General features: G+C 38.3%; 1 protein-coding gene across 1 annotated transcript in view; it reads left to right on the top strand.

Moving 5' to 3' along the window:
* MOCOS (molybdenum cofactor sulfurase) overlaps window positions 1–12,627 on the top strand; it is a 209,349-nt gene that overhangs the window by 167,436 nt on the left and 29,286 nt on the right. The window contains exons 7-8 of the mRNA XM_054517392.1: window positions 3,448–3,564; window positions 6,212–6,655. Coding sequence (XP_054373367.1) covers window positions 3,448–3,564; window positions 6,212–6,655 — 561 coding nt within the window. The remainder of the gene's footprint in view (window positions 1–3,447; window positions 3,565–6,211; window positions 6,656–12,627) is intronic.

Here is a 12,627-nt window from a genome sequence, read left to right as displayed (position 1 = left end):
GAAGTGTGAAAATCACATTTTGCTTGTCAAAAATCAAGACAATGTGACATCAGAAGTGTTGGGGTGTGAAGCAGTCTACAGGGCCAAGCCCACAGTAAAGAGCTTCAAAAAAAGTAATGAATGCCAAGGGGCTCTGAGAGACAGAAGGGACTCCAAGATAGCATGATGGCTTGATTATCATGTCCTCACTGACTGAAATCAGTAAAATGCTGCAAGATTTCTGCATTTGTTTTGCAGTTTAATTGTAGTCTTTAATCTCTTAAAAACCAAGGCACAGTAATTCCAAGTATCAGATCCAGGGAATCACCAAAACTGACAATCCAAGTACATGAAGCTGTGTACTTACCATTAGTACCATTCATGCTTCTGTGCCTACATTGATGAATTCATTCCTGGCTCCCAAAAATCACCCTCTGCTGTTACAGACAGAGCTGCAAGTGACATTCTGTATTTCATAACCCTGAGTTCAATATCCATTATTGCTCCTTATGGCAATTTTAAAGATTTGTTTTATTTAAGGAAGCTTTTCTTTATCAAAATAACTATAACAGATGTTTTATGTTCCATTTGTTTTGCTATGTGATAGCACTGCAGAGAGAGATTAAATTAACTCTCCAAGTAGTGTATTTCAAGGGTGAAAATAAATGAGAAGAAATCAAAACATATGTCCAAGGGAAAACCAAGCATCTATTCAAGGGACAGATATTTTTGCAGTATTGACTTTACTGGTTCTTTATATGGTGCCATTGTTTCCAGTGAAAAGTGTGCAACACATTCCCAAGATCTGTGCACATTATCACACTGGGATCATGAACTTCAGTTAATACTAAATCTATTCATAACTTACCTTTTTTCTCCTGAATGACAATTCCCATATTCCTCTAATGATCATGTTTTTATGTCTCAGTAATCCTGGTCCAGTGTACAGATTGATAAATACGACAACTAAAGTATTACTGTAGGTAAGGATTGGATTGCATGGCTAGAGTGAAATTACTGTTCATTAAAGAACAGTAATAATTTATTTGACAAAATTTAAAAAAAAATTAAAAATCCTGTTTGGAATTTCTTGAAGATGTGTCATGGAAACTGTATTACACTACATACATTTTGATTGACAAGGCTGCCCCAGGAACATTCCTTTTAAAAAGTATGAATAGTAAAAAGATTCTGTATTTTAAAGGTTTTTGTATACTGAGTAAATAAGCCCAAACACTGTACGATTTCAGCAGTGAAGTATGTAATGATTTTTGCCTTGCTTGTCATGATTAACAGAACGACAGATCCGCCCACAAGTCACTAGTACCATGACAAACCATGCTATGGCAGAATGACAACTTTTCTCATCTAAATTAAAAAAGACATCAAGAAAATGTCACTGTTCCCATATTGAAGTCTTCTGACAAAACAAAGCTAGCGACACCACAACAGTCTCTCTCAACAGATGCCTCTTACTAAACTTCAATTTGAGAAAAATGCTTTAAACACAAGATATTCTCCAAGGCATTAATCATCAATAGTGATCTTGGGGCTGATTGTATTCTCTGCTTTCCAGGTCTGTATACATGGAGTTATTTTGATTATGTCTGTTTTGGAGAATCAATTTTGAAGTGAACTAGTGGCACATAACACATTGAAATGTGAACTTGAGAACTTGTACGCCATAGCAATGTAGAATTTTTTTGTATACAGCACATTTTTGTGCAGAGACCCTTAGGTCCCACATATGAAAAAAACCAAAACAATAACTCTTAACTGCTTTTAGCAGAGCTAAATACTATTTAGGTTGAGTTATTTCAGCATGGAGTAAGTTCTAACAGAAGGCTTGGGTTTTCTAGACACTGAAGAGTGACTTTAAAAGTGCTTGGTGTACACAGTTAAACCCAGAGATATCAGAAGATAGAAAATTGACATATCAAGACAGAAAATAGACTGAATTATACCAGAAAGTGTTTGGTATATGTACTGGGCCATTGATCTGTACAGAGGGAATTTATGTTAAAAATAATAACAGCCAGTAGAGATTTAGCCAGCTACAAAAGCTGGGTTGAAGATTTATACTGTTACCTCAGATGAAGCATGAGCTCACAGTTAGGGAAGTGGTTAGTGTAAGTCGGTTGACACTCCCTTTCCTGCCCCTTTAGGCTGAGCTGTTGCTGTGCATCCAGCTGAGCCCGAGCTTCCTGCATGGAGGATTCTGTCCCTGGTGCGGCAGAGTCCGCTGAGTCTGCAGCGTGGTCATTGGCAAGATCTCAGCTCTCCTTTTGAATAAAAGGAGCAAAAGGGGTTAATGCAAATTGTGCAAGGTTGTTTTGGGAGTCTATGGTAGAGGTGGGGGTCAGATTTCATTCATTTATTTGCTGTCCTTTCTTGCAGTCCTGACCAGGAATGCTCATCATTTTTCATCAAATAATAGCTGGTGGTAGCTCAGCTAATCTTATCAGCTGCTGCTCTTGCTTTTTAGGATCAATATAAAGCATTTCCAGGTTCCTGCAGTGAGGTTCCATGGTTTCTTAGCTGTGCTAAGAGGATCCCTGTAGTGTTTCTTAGGTGTGCTCTGAAACCCTGACAATCTGTATCCCTTGCAGTGCTGTCCTCCCAGTGCATGCATATATATGTCTCCTTCTGAGGCACATATGGGCACGTTCTTCTGTTGTCTTTGCACATCATTTTCATTCCTTCTCATAATTTATTCATGCCAGTTTGTCATCAAGTATTGTATTTCTGCCCATTCATTATTCAGTGGATGATAAAGAAATGGTGTAATACCAAACAGCATGAGGAAGAAATGCACCAGGGACTTCGTAGATTGGGGGTTGTATGTACAAAACTCAATGAGACATTCCAGTTCATTCCCTGTCCTGGCAGACGTTACTGCTTACTGAGGGGATGATCCTTCCAGCAGTTGTGTGCCAAAATCCCATAGATCCCATCAGTTTCTGTTATGAGGACTTGCAGTTTCAGATCCTTGGAGCACAAGGTTTTCTTTAGCTGCCTGAAAAGGTGCCCCAGGCTTCTCTTCAGTCTCTTCAGAGGCAATTGCAAGTGGTGGCTCTGACAACACACTGAGTAACACCTGGCTGCAGGTCTGTAATTAGCAGCACTGATGTGAATAAACCTGTTCACAGCTTTAAAATTCAGCAGATGTACTGGCATTCATAGGCTTAGGACATGGTTGACCTGGTTGTGTGTGTTTTTTGTGGAGTAGTTGCTCAATGCTAAAGTAAAGATCTCTGCTCCTACCACTGCTTTCTCTGGCTGAAGTAACAAAGTTGAAAAATGCAAAATCCGTATGGGAATGGTAAAAGCTTCAGTAAGTTGTTAATTGTTTAGAAAAATAATTTACTTCCATGGATTTCTACCTTCAAAACACTGTATCTTGTTGACCACAACTTTTAAAATGTCTATTTTTCATTCTTCTCCTGTGTCTTCTGCTGGATTGGGAAGGTGGACAGCATGGCGAGTCTCCACAACATACACGTTCGCACAGGCTGCTTCTGTAACACTGGAGCCTGCCAGATGCATCTGGACATAAGCAATGATGACATCCAAAGGAACCTGCAGGTTAGTCTCTGAATGTGGTTAGAAGTTAAGACCTAAAGTGCATCACATCCCATGGTTTTGAGTCTCTGTGACTTTAAATGAAGTTAAATTTGACTTGTTTTTTTTAAGCATTTAACTGCTTTACCTTGTTAAGGAACTAATGATTGAAACTCGGCTCATTGAAATGAGGTATTGAAACAAAATCATTTGATGGATGCAGAGAAGTATGTGTTGCTTGTTATTATTTCATCAGAGAATAGAAAACCAATTGTTTGGTTTTGGAATTGCATGATATCAAGACTTCCAGCAGAATAGAATTTCCTGGACAATTCCCCTCATGTTTTTCTTTAAGTATCCTAATTAATTATTGTACATACTAATGCTCAAGAATTGTAGACCTGTTGCTGTTGGGTGTTACAATTTAAAATACATATGCAAATTGGACAGGAAACAGTAAAGGCAAATACGCAGTGAATCTCAGAGAATGAAGCAAATTTAGATGAAATCTACTTAGATTACTGGTGTGTTAGATTTTTAGAATATGAATGTAAAGATTTTTTTCAAGATTACTAATGTTTTCCATAAGCTGTCATTAAAAGATGTATAGCAGGATGTATTACACTGAAGTGGAGGAGGCTTCCTGTCTGCATATTTGTCAGAGTTTGAAATTACAGTAAATTAATTCAGAACAATCAAAAACTTTATTAATGGTGTTCTTTCAAAGGTAAAAAAAAAATCTAATGGCCATAATGATATTATAGCTCCCAGAGACATATAGGTAATTTTGCAAGCACATTTACATGCAGGACTGATAGCACCAGTTCTTAAAGGCTTCTGCAGTTCTTTAATACCTTCCTTGGGAAAATGGTGCTTTGACTTGCCATGGAAGCTCTCTCCTCTGAGAAAACAAAAAACAGTCTACCTTTTTGCTGAAGTGAAAAAGGCCAAATAACCAGCTGCAATGCTCTTGGATCTCCTTATACAAGGAGGATTTTGCTGAAGGGGTGAGTGACTTCTTTTAGGTCTGTACCATTTAAATGGGGATAGGCCAAAGTTAAATTTATGGAGAGACACTTAATCGCCAAAGGTTGTATAATGAGGTGGTACAGTTACACAGTCATTATTTGGGGACATTCCATGCCCATCAATGCTTTGAGAAGGATCAGGATGAGTTATTGATAACATTACTGTGTAGAGGAGACATCTTTTATCACATTATTTGCACATATACTTCAGTTTCATCTTTTTCCAGGGTGCTGGCTGTATTCTTCCTTCCCTGATGAAGTTGTACATGATAAAATGCCTGTGAGGGAGGACTTTCTGTCTTCAAGTGTCCCTGGAGAAGTGTGGTTAGTTTTCTTAGAATGTTATGTAGGAACTCGCTTACTTATTTGCACGGTAGGAACCTCTCTCCTCAGTCAATCAAGCAATACTTGGCAGAAGGGTTACAGAAGGGTATATTAACAGATGCAACCTAATTTCGAAAATATTGCTTCTGCTCTGTTGTCAAGGATGAAAACTACTTCACACTGCATTAAAATATTTACTACTGTGTTGCATGCTTTGACATAGATGTGGGGTTTTTATTTCTCCTTGCATAAATGGCACCTGTGTTCACTGTCCTGTGACATTTCTTGCTTAAAAAAAAAAGACCTCATGTAAATAAACTATTCATGTGTCCATTTTTAATGTGACAGAAATGTGTAAATAAATCAAATTCTGAGAAAAAATACCCAACAACTGCTGCACTTAGGTAATAGGATGCTGAGTTTGAACTAAATCTTAAGTCCATTGGTCAGCTACTGTTAAGTGGATGAACAAAGGGGGACTCTAGCTTGCAGCACTCAATGACTCACTTAAAGATTGAGAAACTTTTGCTCTTAAGGGAGAGTTTTCCATAGAGTCTTGTCTGAGAGACCTATCAGATGGGTATCTACATGGAGGTCACTATAGGGCATTCAAAAAATTTTTCAACAAAATTTTTTCAAGTGGAAAATTGTGCTCTTCAAAGGAGAAATTGTTGGAGGGAAGCCTAGTTCCCTTTACCCTAAAAGCAATGTGTTGATGGATCAGCAAGACAGATTTGTTGGATATTCCTATGTCACTTAGGATGTCTGAGCTCTAGATTCAAGTCTCTGCTCGTTGCTATCCCAAATGAGTTAGTTCTCTGCTGTTTGGACTATTAAACACAAGCCACGATAAAGCCACTGGTGGTATAAAATGGTGCTCTTCTGACTAGTGAATATTGAGAAAACTTCCCCCAAAAATCAGCCATCTCATGGTTTGTTTTCTTATCTGAACATAACATCACAGTTTGAATCCCAGTGAACTATGCAGGTGAGACTGGAATATCCCTGGAGATTGTCTGAGCAGACCATCATGGGACATACAACCTTTAAGTGATTCTTTATGTGTTTTTGGGAAGTATCTCTTCCCCTAGAATAGAATAGGACAAGCAGCTCAAAATTATCTTCATAGTCTAAGTAAATCATAAGATGATTGAGGGTATTTTCTTCATTTTCTCTTTGTATTGATGAGTTAACCTTCTATTTTTTACAGCAGTTTTTCAGGTTAGAATTAAGAGACTCATTAATAACTAGGTAAAATTAGAGAGAAATAAAGCAAAGTATCATGACAGCTCTCTGGTTTTCTTCCTATTTCAAACTAGGCTGGCCATGTCTGTGGAGATAACATAGACTTACTTGATGGACGTCCCACTGGTTCTGTGAGAATATCCTTTGGCTACATGTCTTCTTTTGAAGATGCACATACTTTTTTGAATTTCATCATAGCCACCAGACTCTCCAACTCGGATGCTGAGATTCCTCTCCAGTCTGTTACAAAGCTGCCGACAGAGTCTGTTCCAGATGACCACCTTTCATTTAACAAGGCAGATGAATTGTCTCCAGTACTGCAAATCTCTGACAGAGAACTCGGGAATATTCCATCTGAGGCAGAGACAACTGGCAGCTGGCAGCCACCAGAACCTGAGGCAGAAAGCATGAGGGCAGCTGTTTCTGAGACTGCAGTGCCAACGTGTAGAAAAGGTGGCAAGCCCATCACCGTCGCCAAAATTTACCTCTACCCAATCAAATCCTGCTCTGCATTTGAGGTATGTGCTTTGAGCCATTCGGAACTACTTGTGCAGCTCAGCCTTGTGTTTTTCATCAGACCTGTGTGTATGACATACCAGGAAGCAGGGTGTGGGTACCCATGTTTACTTTTTTCCAGGTTCTGGGATCAAGTCCCACATGTTAGGCTACCTTGAAGAATTTTGAATTAGGCTGAAGTTACAGGGAAGGGGTAAATGTGTCTTCTGCTCTCTCCTCCCCCACAACTGGCAAATCTGCACGTAATGTGCTGTCTTGAAGAAAATAGTTGGATTTGCAAAACTTGACTAAAATATAATCAAATAATTAGTATGCTCTTACAGAATGACATGTGATGGACTCGTAGGCATTGAAGGGTAGGCAGCAATTGAGAAGTAACTTGATTAACATGTTATAATTGAGAGGCGGCTGATTTACATTACAAAGAAATGTTATCATTAAAAATACATTTGCAACAGAAATATGACATTTAAGTGTTGCTGTGCTATTTGAAAGTTCACTCTTTGAAGATTTTAATTGCTTTTTTACCAAGTTAATAATATCATCACCTTAGCTGTGACTTTTTTTTTTTTAATAATGCATGATGAAATAGGTGTATGGCCCACACATGACCTAGGATGTGACTCTGCTTAGTACCATACTGGGAAGTGATTTAATGAATATCAATAATGATATAATTTTCCTTACAAAAACTTACTGGTGTAGGTCAGTGTCTCACATCTGAGAGAAAATTGGGGTCAAATCCAGTGACGAATCTCCTGAATTTCAAATAGGGCTTCTCAGCTGATTTGATAATGTTTTGTTTTTTTTCTTTCTCAGTGCAGAGTGGTTGGGCAATTAAACACTATTAAGTGATCAACCAAACGTCTGTATTTTTAAATTTGGATTGGCTTATGATGTCTTTAATTCAGAGACACAATCCTGAGCATCAAATGAGACCTGAACAAACAATTTCCACCCCTTATTAACCTCCCACTAGATCAAACTGTTTAGAAAATCAAATTAATTGCCCATTTGCTGTGAAAATTTTTTAGCCTTTGTTGAAGTGTTGCAGTTTTCATAGCTGTATTAGAGAAGCCCAGTATGGAAGCTGCTGAAATATGTTGGCAGTACTCATGCACCTTTGGGGTTAAGTTCTGTTTTTGACATGCAGGCTGGTGTTGTGAGATACATGCCACAACATTCAGCACTAGGAAGGCTTTGAAGTGATTGTGCCCAGGAGCAGGTAAGACATACCTCAGCATGAAAGAAAGCTTATGTTTCCCCACAAGCTGAGCCAGATTTCTCCTCTTCAAGCTCTGTGAGGGGAAACAGCTTTAGGTGATAAATTCGCACAAACCTGGTACTCCCCAGCAGACAGGACTGCAGTTCTATATGGAGGGGGGAAATCCCCATGCCTCATGCATAGTGCTTGTGCCAGGCATGTGTTAATGGGGCCCCAGAGTGAAAACAGGACTTTTCTTACCTCAGCTTCCACCTCTACAGCTCAACACTATTCTGTAAGCAGTGAGAGAGGGATACCTGCTTATTCATTTTAGCATAAAATAGGCATCTGCAGTAGGAGAAATAAATTTTCCTAGATATTTCTGTTTCTTTTCATTGACTGCAAGAGGAATCCAAGGCAACTTGGATTATGCAGCTAACACTAGCTGATCTGAATAATTTAAAAAGATATAAAATCTGCAACTACATTATGAGGTTTAATTTTGCATGTCTAGAGTAATTTTTGAAGTCTGTTTTGATTGTTTTATGACAAAGCTTCAGCCACAATAAAGGTCTGTAATCTAAGCACTGTCAGAGCCTGTATTGCCAAAGAGTAACAGAAAATTAAATAAATACTGGATTTTGTGTATGGTACTGGAAGGGACTGGAATATGACTATAAAGAGCATTTAGCTCTTCTTCTCCTCCTCTACTTAAACAGTAATTTTTATGCATTTCCATATGGTTTCCATGTGGTTTATAGAAACTACATGACTGCATGCAAAAGAACAGCAGAAGTTGACCTAACAACTGGGAAATTGTTGTTACCCACTGGGAAAGGGCTTTCACTGCATTGGGAGAGCAGGCCAGGAGTTGAAGTCAAAAGAGTATTTTGAGGGGTTTTTATATTGAAGTAAATCCCTGCAAAAAATATGTTTGGTTTTGTGACTTTTCCTGTCCACCAGATGTTCTTCATGTTTTTTCTTCCTAAAAGTCTGACTGGCACTTCTAGACCTGTCATACATTTATAACCAGCCTGTGAAAGATCTGCCAGTCTCACTGTCTGCCTATAGAAGAGATAAAAATACCATCTTACAGACCACCATTTGTAAAATGAACTTTAAAACTCAATTAATCCCATTCTAAATCACCAAGTGGCTTACTCTCTTCCCAATGAGAAAGAGTAGAATAGGAAAGCCATGACTGCCAGGACCCAGACCCTGCAGAGTGCAGAAACTTCCAATATGTATCTGTATATATGTTTTTATATGTCATTACTGCAGCTTCAGCCTGTATCACCTTGAAACAGGAAAATAATGTATGTCACATGCACTGGAGTGTGAAGCAAGACATGCTAGAGAAGAAACCTTACCACAATTAAATGGAATCAAATCCTGGAAATCATTTTGCTTTCTAAAATATTGATTATACCAGAATCTCTAGGCTTTATCTTGAAAAGACTGAATCATAGCCAAAACTATTCTTTTGCCATTTGTTTAGTGTGTTTTTTTTCATAGACTTCTCACTTAACATTTTATTATCTCCTTACTTCAGGAAATGCATAAACTTCTAAAGTAGTTCTAAAGTAATCATGTAGCTTTAGTCTTTGATTGGAATCCAAGAATTAAAAATCATCTAAAATAGCTTTAAATGCTTTGTTGTTGCTGGAAATGTAGAACAGTATTTTCCCAATTAAAAATTTGATCTCCATATTTATCAGTTATAGGGTAACTCAGCTGATGTGAAAAGGTAGAAGCGGTTCAAATGCTGAGCTGTAGTAAATTCATTCACCTTCCAATACGTTGATACTTGAGATCAGAAGCTCATGGATTTGTAGGTTCAAGTGGAGGCCTCCTGCTGGTATGGGAGGTCAGACCTTTAGCATGTGCTGTAACTAGGTTTTATTGTAACTACATGATCACTTGAGTTTTCCTAAAATAATGTGTGCAGTGGAAAATTCCAGATAACTGTGAGCAGGACTCAGCCCATCTGCCACTGAAATCTGCCCACAGAGTTGCTGGTTGCAGGATAGATGATTAGTGGCAGGAGGACAAACTTGAGGAGGATGTGAGTGTGAACTCACAGCTGTTTGATCTCCTCTTTAGAGTCACATAATCTCCTCCTCTCCCAAACTCTGATTTTTCTGTTCTATTCTAAGTGGTTTAGTATGAGAGGTTCTTGACCTCCAGAGAAAATGAGAGTGCAGAGTGCTTTGGCAGCTGGGAGGATGAAACTTGGCATGAAGATTGTTAGCTTGCTGCAGGTCAGGTCATTTCTGCAGAACTGTGTGGAGTGTTCCTGGCCACTGTTGTCCCATGGATTTTGTACACATGGTGCAGGAAGCAGAGGGCAGAGTTTTCTAGCTCAGCTTCTCAAATATGTGTTCTTTTCCTACAATTATTTTATTAAATGGAGAAAAGCAAAGGAGTAACCTCCATCCCAGACCACTTTATTTTTTCCAGCATAAAAATGTGTTTTAAACATGCATTTTTAAACAGGAACATCTCTCATGTCGATGACTTTTGCATAATTATATAATGCAATGTGCCCAGTGAAAGAGGTTAGGAATTTAAACTAATAACTAATTAATAACTTTATTATTCTTACAGTAGATTTCATAGTATAAAAAATTGCATCTCAACAGAGAAGACAAACTAGCTTTTAATTCAAAATACAATGCAAATTCCTAGTGATCACTGGATAAATTATATGTAAGACCACTAAAATTTTTAAACTTAGATAATTTAAAGCCTTTTCAGTGATTCCTTTAATGTGTTCAAAAACTGTGTTGGCCTTCATGATGGCATTACTGTGAACTATGGGAGAAATGCAGCACAAAATATTTTACAGAAAAATCTGAAATAAAGAAAAAAACCAAACAACCCCACATGTTTTTGCAGTGGATATTTTCATTTTGTGATATGAGAAGATGGACTAAAGCAGATGGGACAATACCAAGTACTGGCTGTATTATGCAATGATCCTCATGACAGGTAGAGGAGACCATAAATTGAATGATCCTAATATGCATCATCACCTGCCATGCTTGGAATGAAGGTTTATGCTGGTATCTATCAGCTATCTATCTAAAACCATGCACTCCCTGCTTTCCTTCTGTCCTCCTGCTTTCAATTTGTCCCAGTAGCCAGAAATGGCCAGGCAACTTCAGGGAATCACATTACAGGCTATACAATGCACTATTGCTCACTGCCATGTATGCTAACTGGCTCCATTTTACTTTATTTAACAATCCCTTCAGCCCCTTTGAAATAAGGGCAGGATATGCTCTGCACAGGCCTAGATGCTGAGAGGAGAAATGAATGTGTTCTTCCTTGGTCATCTCCAGTGTCAGTATTAGCAGCAAACCAGCTCTGGCTGTTCACAGCCATCTGTGACTCTCCATCCAAGGCAGCCACAGTTATTTTGTTGTTGCAACTTCCTTTACCAGGGTCCTAGCAATACAGTGCAATAAAGTGAGCTGAAAAGTGGAGAGGGAGTTGGGCACCTGACAGTGCACAGAGAACATCCATGACAGGCCTGGGACTCACTGCAGGGCACAGTGCGTGACTCTCACTGCAATGGCAAATACCCAGAGGAAGAGGGAAAAATGGGTTGAGGACCTGTAGTCATGGGCTGCATCACATTTGTGGTTTGAGTGAAGCATGGTGTTAGTTGCCATTCTTTCAAACCTGTCAGAGGTATCTTGAATGGAAGGTGTTGATTATTTCCAAATATCTGCTAGCTAGTTAGCTGGAATTACCCTTTAATGCCTGTCAGCATGCAAGAACTATCTGATTAAAGAGAAGATTTATTTTGCTCATAATGCCTTTTGCCTTCAGTGAAGGGTAAGCAAACGCTTAAGCTATTTCCTGAAAAAGATTGCTGTCCTGAAGTGGAACCAAAACAACTGAATGTTGCAAGAGGGAACTGAGAAACTTTGTGGTCTTCTTCTATTTTTCTGCTTTTTTAGTTTATTCTGCTTTCAATATCTATCAAATCCTGTAAAGATCTGCTGGATTCATGGGAGGATGTATTACCAATTAAGGATCTTCTTTTTTGGAAGGGAGATTTGTTAGCAGGAAATTCTTGCAGCTCTCAGATGATCACCAGCTCTTCAAATGCATTTTGTAATCTAATTATACAGGATAACCAAAAATGCTGGTCTCTCCAAAGAATAATTTTCACTAAGAACAAAAGTGTATTCTTCAGCTGATATGGGAACCTTTGGGCTGATTCCTCTCCTAAAATATACAGGGAAAAAGGTTCATATAGCTGAGGTGCTGACAGTTTGAGGTTCTTGGATAATGTGATTTCAGATGACATGTCAGACCTAAAATTTCTATTTATCACAGAATTTTCATCCACTTTATCCAGTTACATTAAAAATTGCTAAATAATATTATAAATCAAGGGGGTTGATAGAACATATTTCTTCTCCTAATTTTTATTTTTCTATTTTCTGTATTCAGTATAGTCGGTTGCACTGTGGTGGAATTGTTTTTATTTCAGCTTTGATGCTTTAAGTTTTCAGTTCTACCATGCCTGCCCTTAGCTTTCTATAGTCAGGCAGTCAGTGCTGCTGCAGGCTTCTATCAAAACAGGAAAAGTTTATAAGAATGAAATATTTTAGGGTCTGTCAAGTTTTGGGTTGATCACATGATAAACAAAAATGTGATTTTTAATTAATCTAGCTAGTGCTTCCAGACATGCTGTTCTTCATAGCATCAGGCTGTGCTTGACATATCTTTTACTCAATAGGGTTTTGCTGAAAT

This window comes from Molothrus ater, chromosome 1 (genome assembly GCF_012460135.2).
Source record: "Molothrus ater isolate BHLD 08-10-18 breed brown headed cowbird chromosome 1, BPBGC_Mater_1.1, whole genome shotgun sequence".
Taxonomy (NCBI): Eukaryota; Metazoa; Chordata; class Aves; order Passeriformes; family Icteridae; genus Molothrus; species Molothrus ater.
This window is presented reverse-complemented; position numbering and strand designations above follow the sequence as displayed.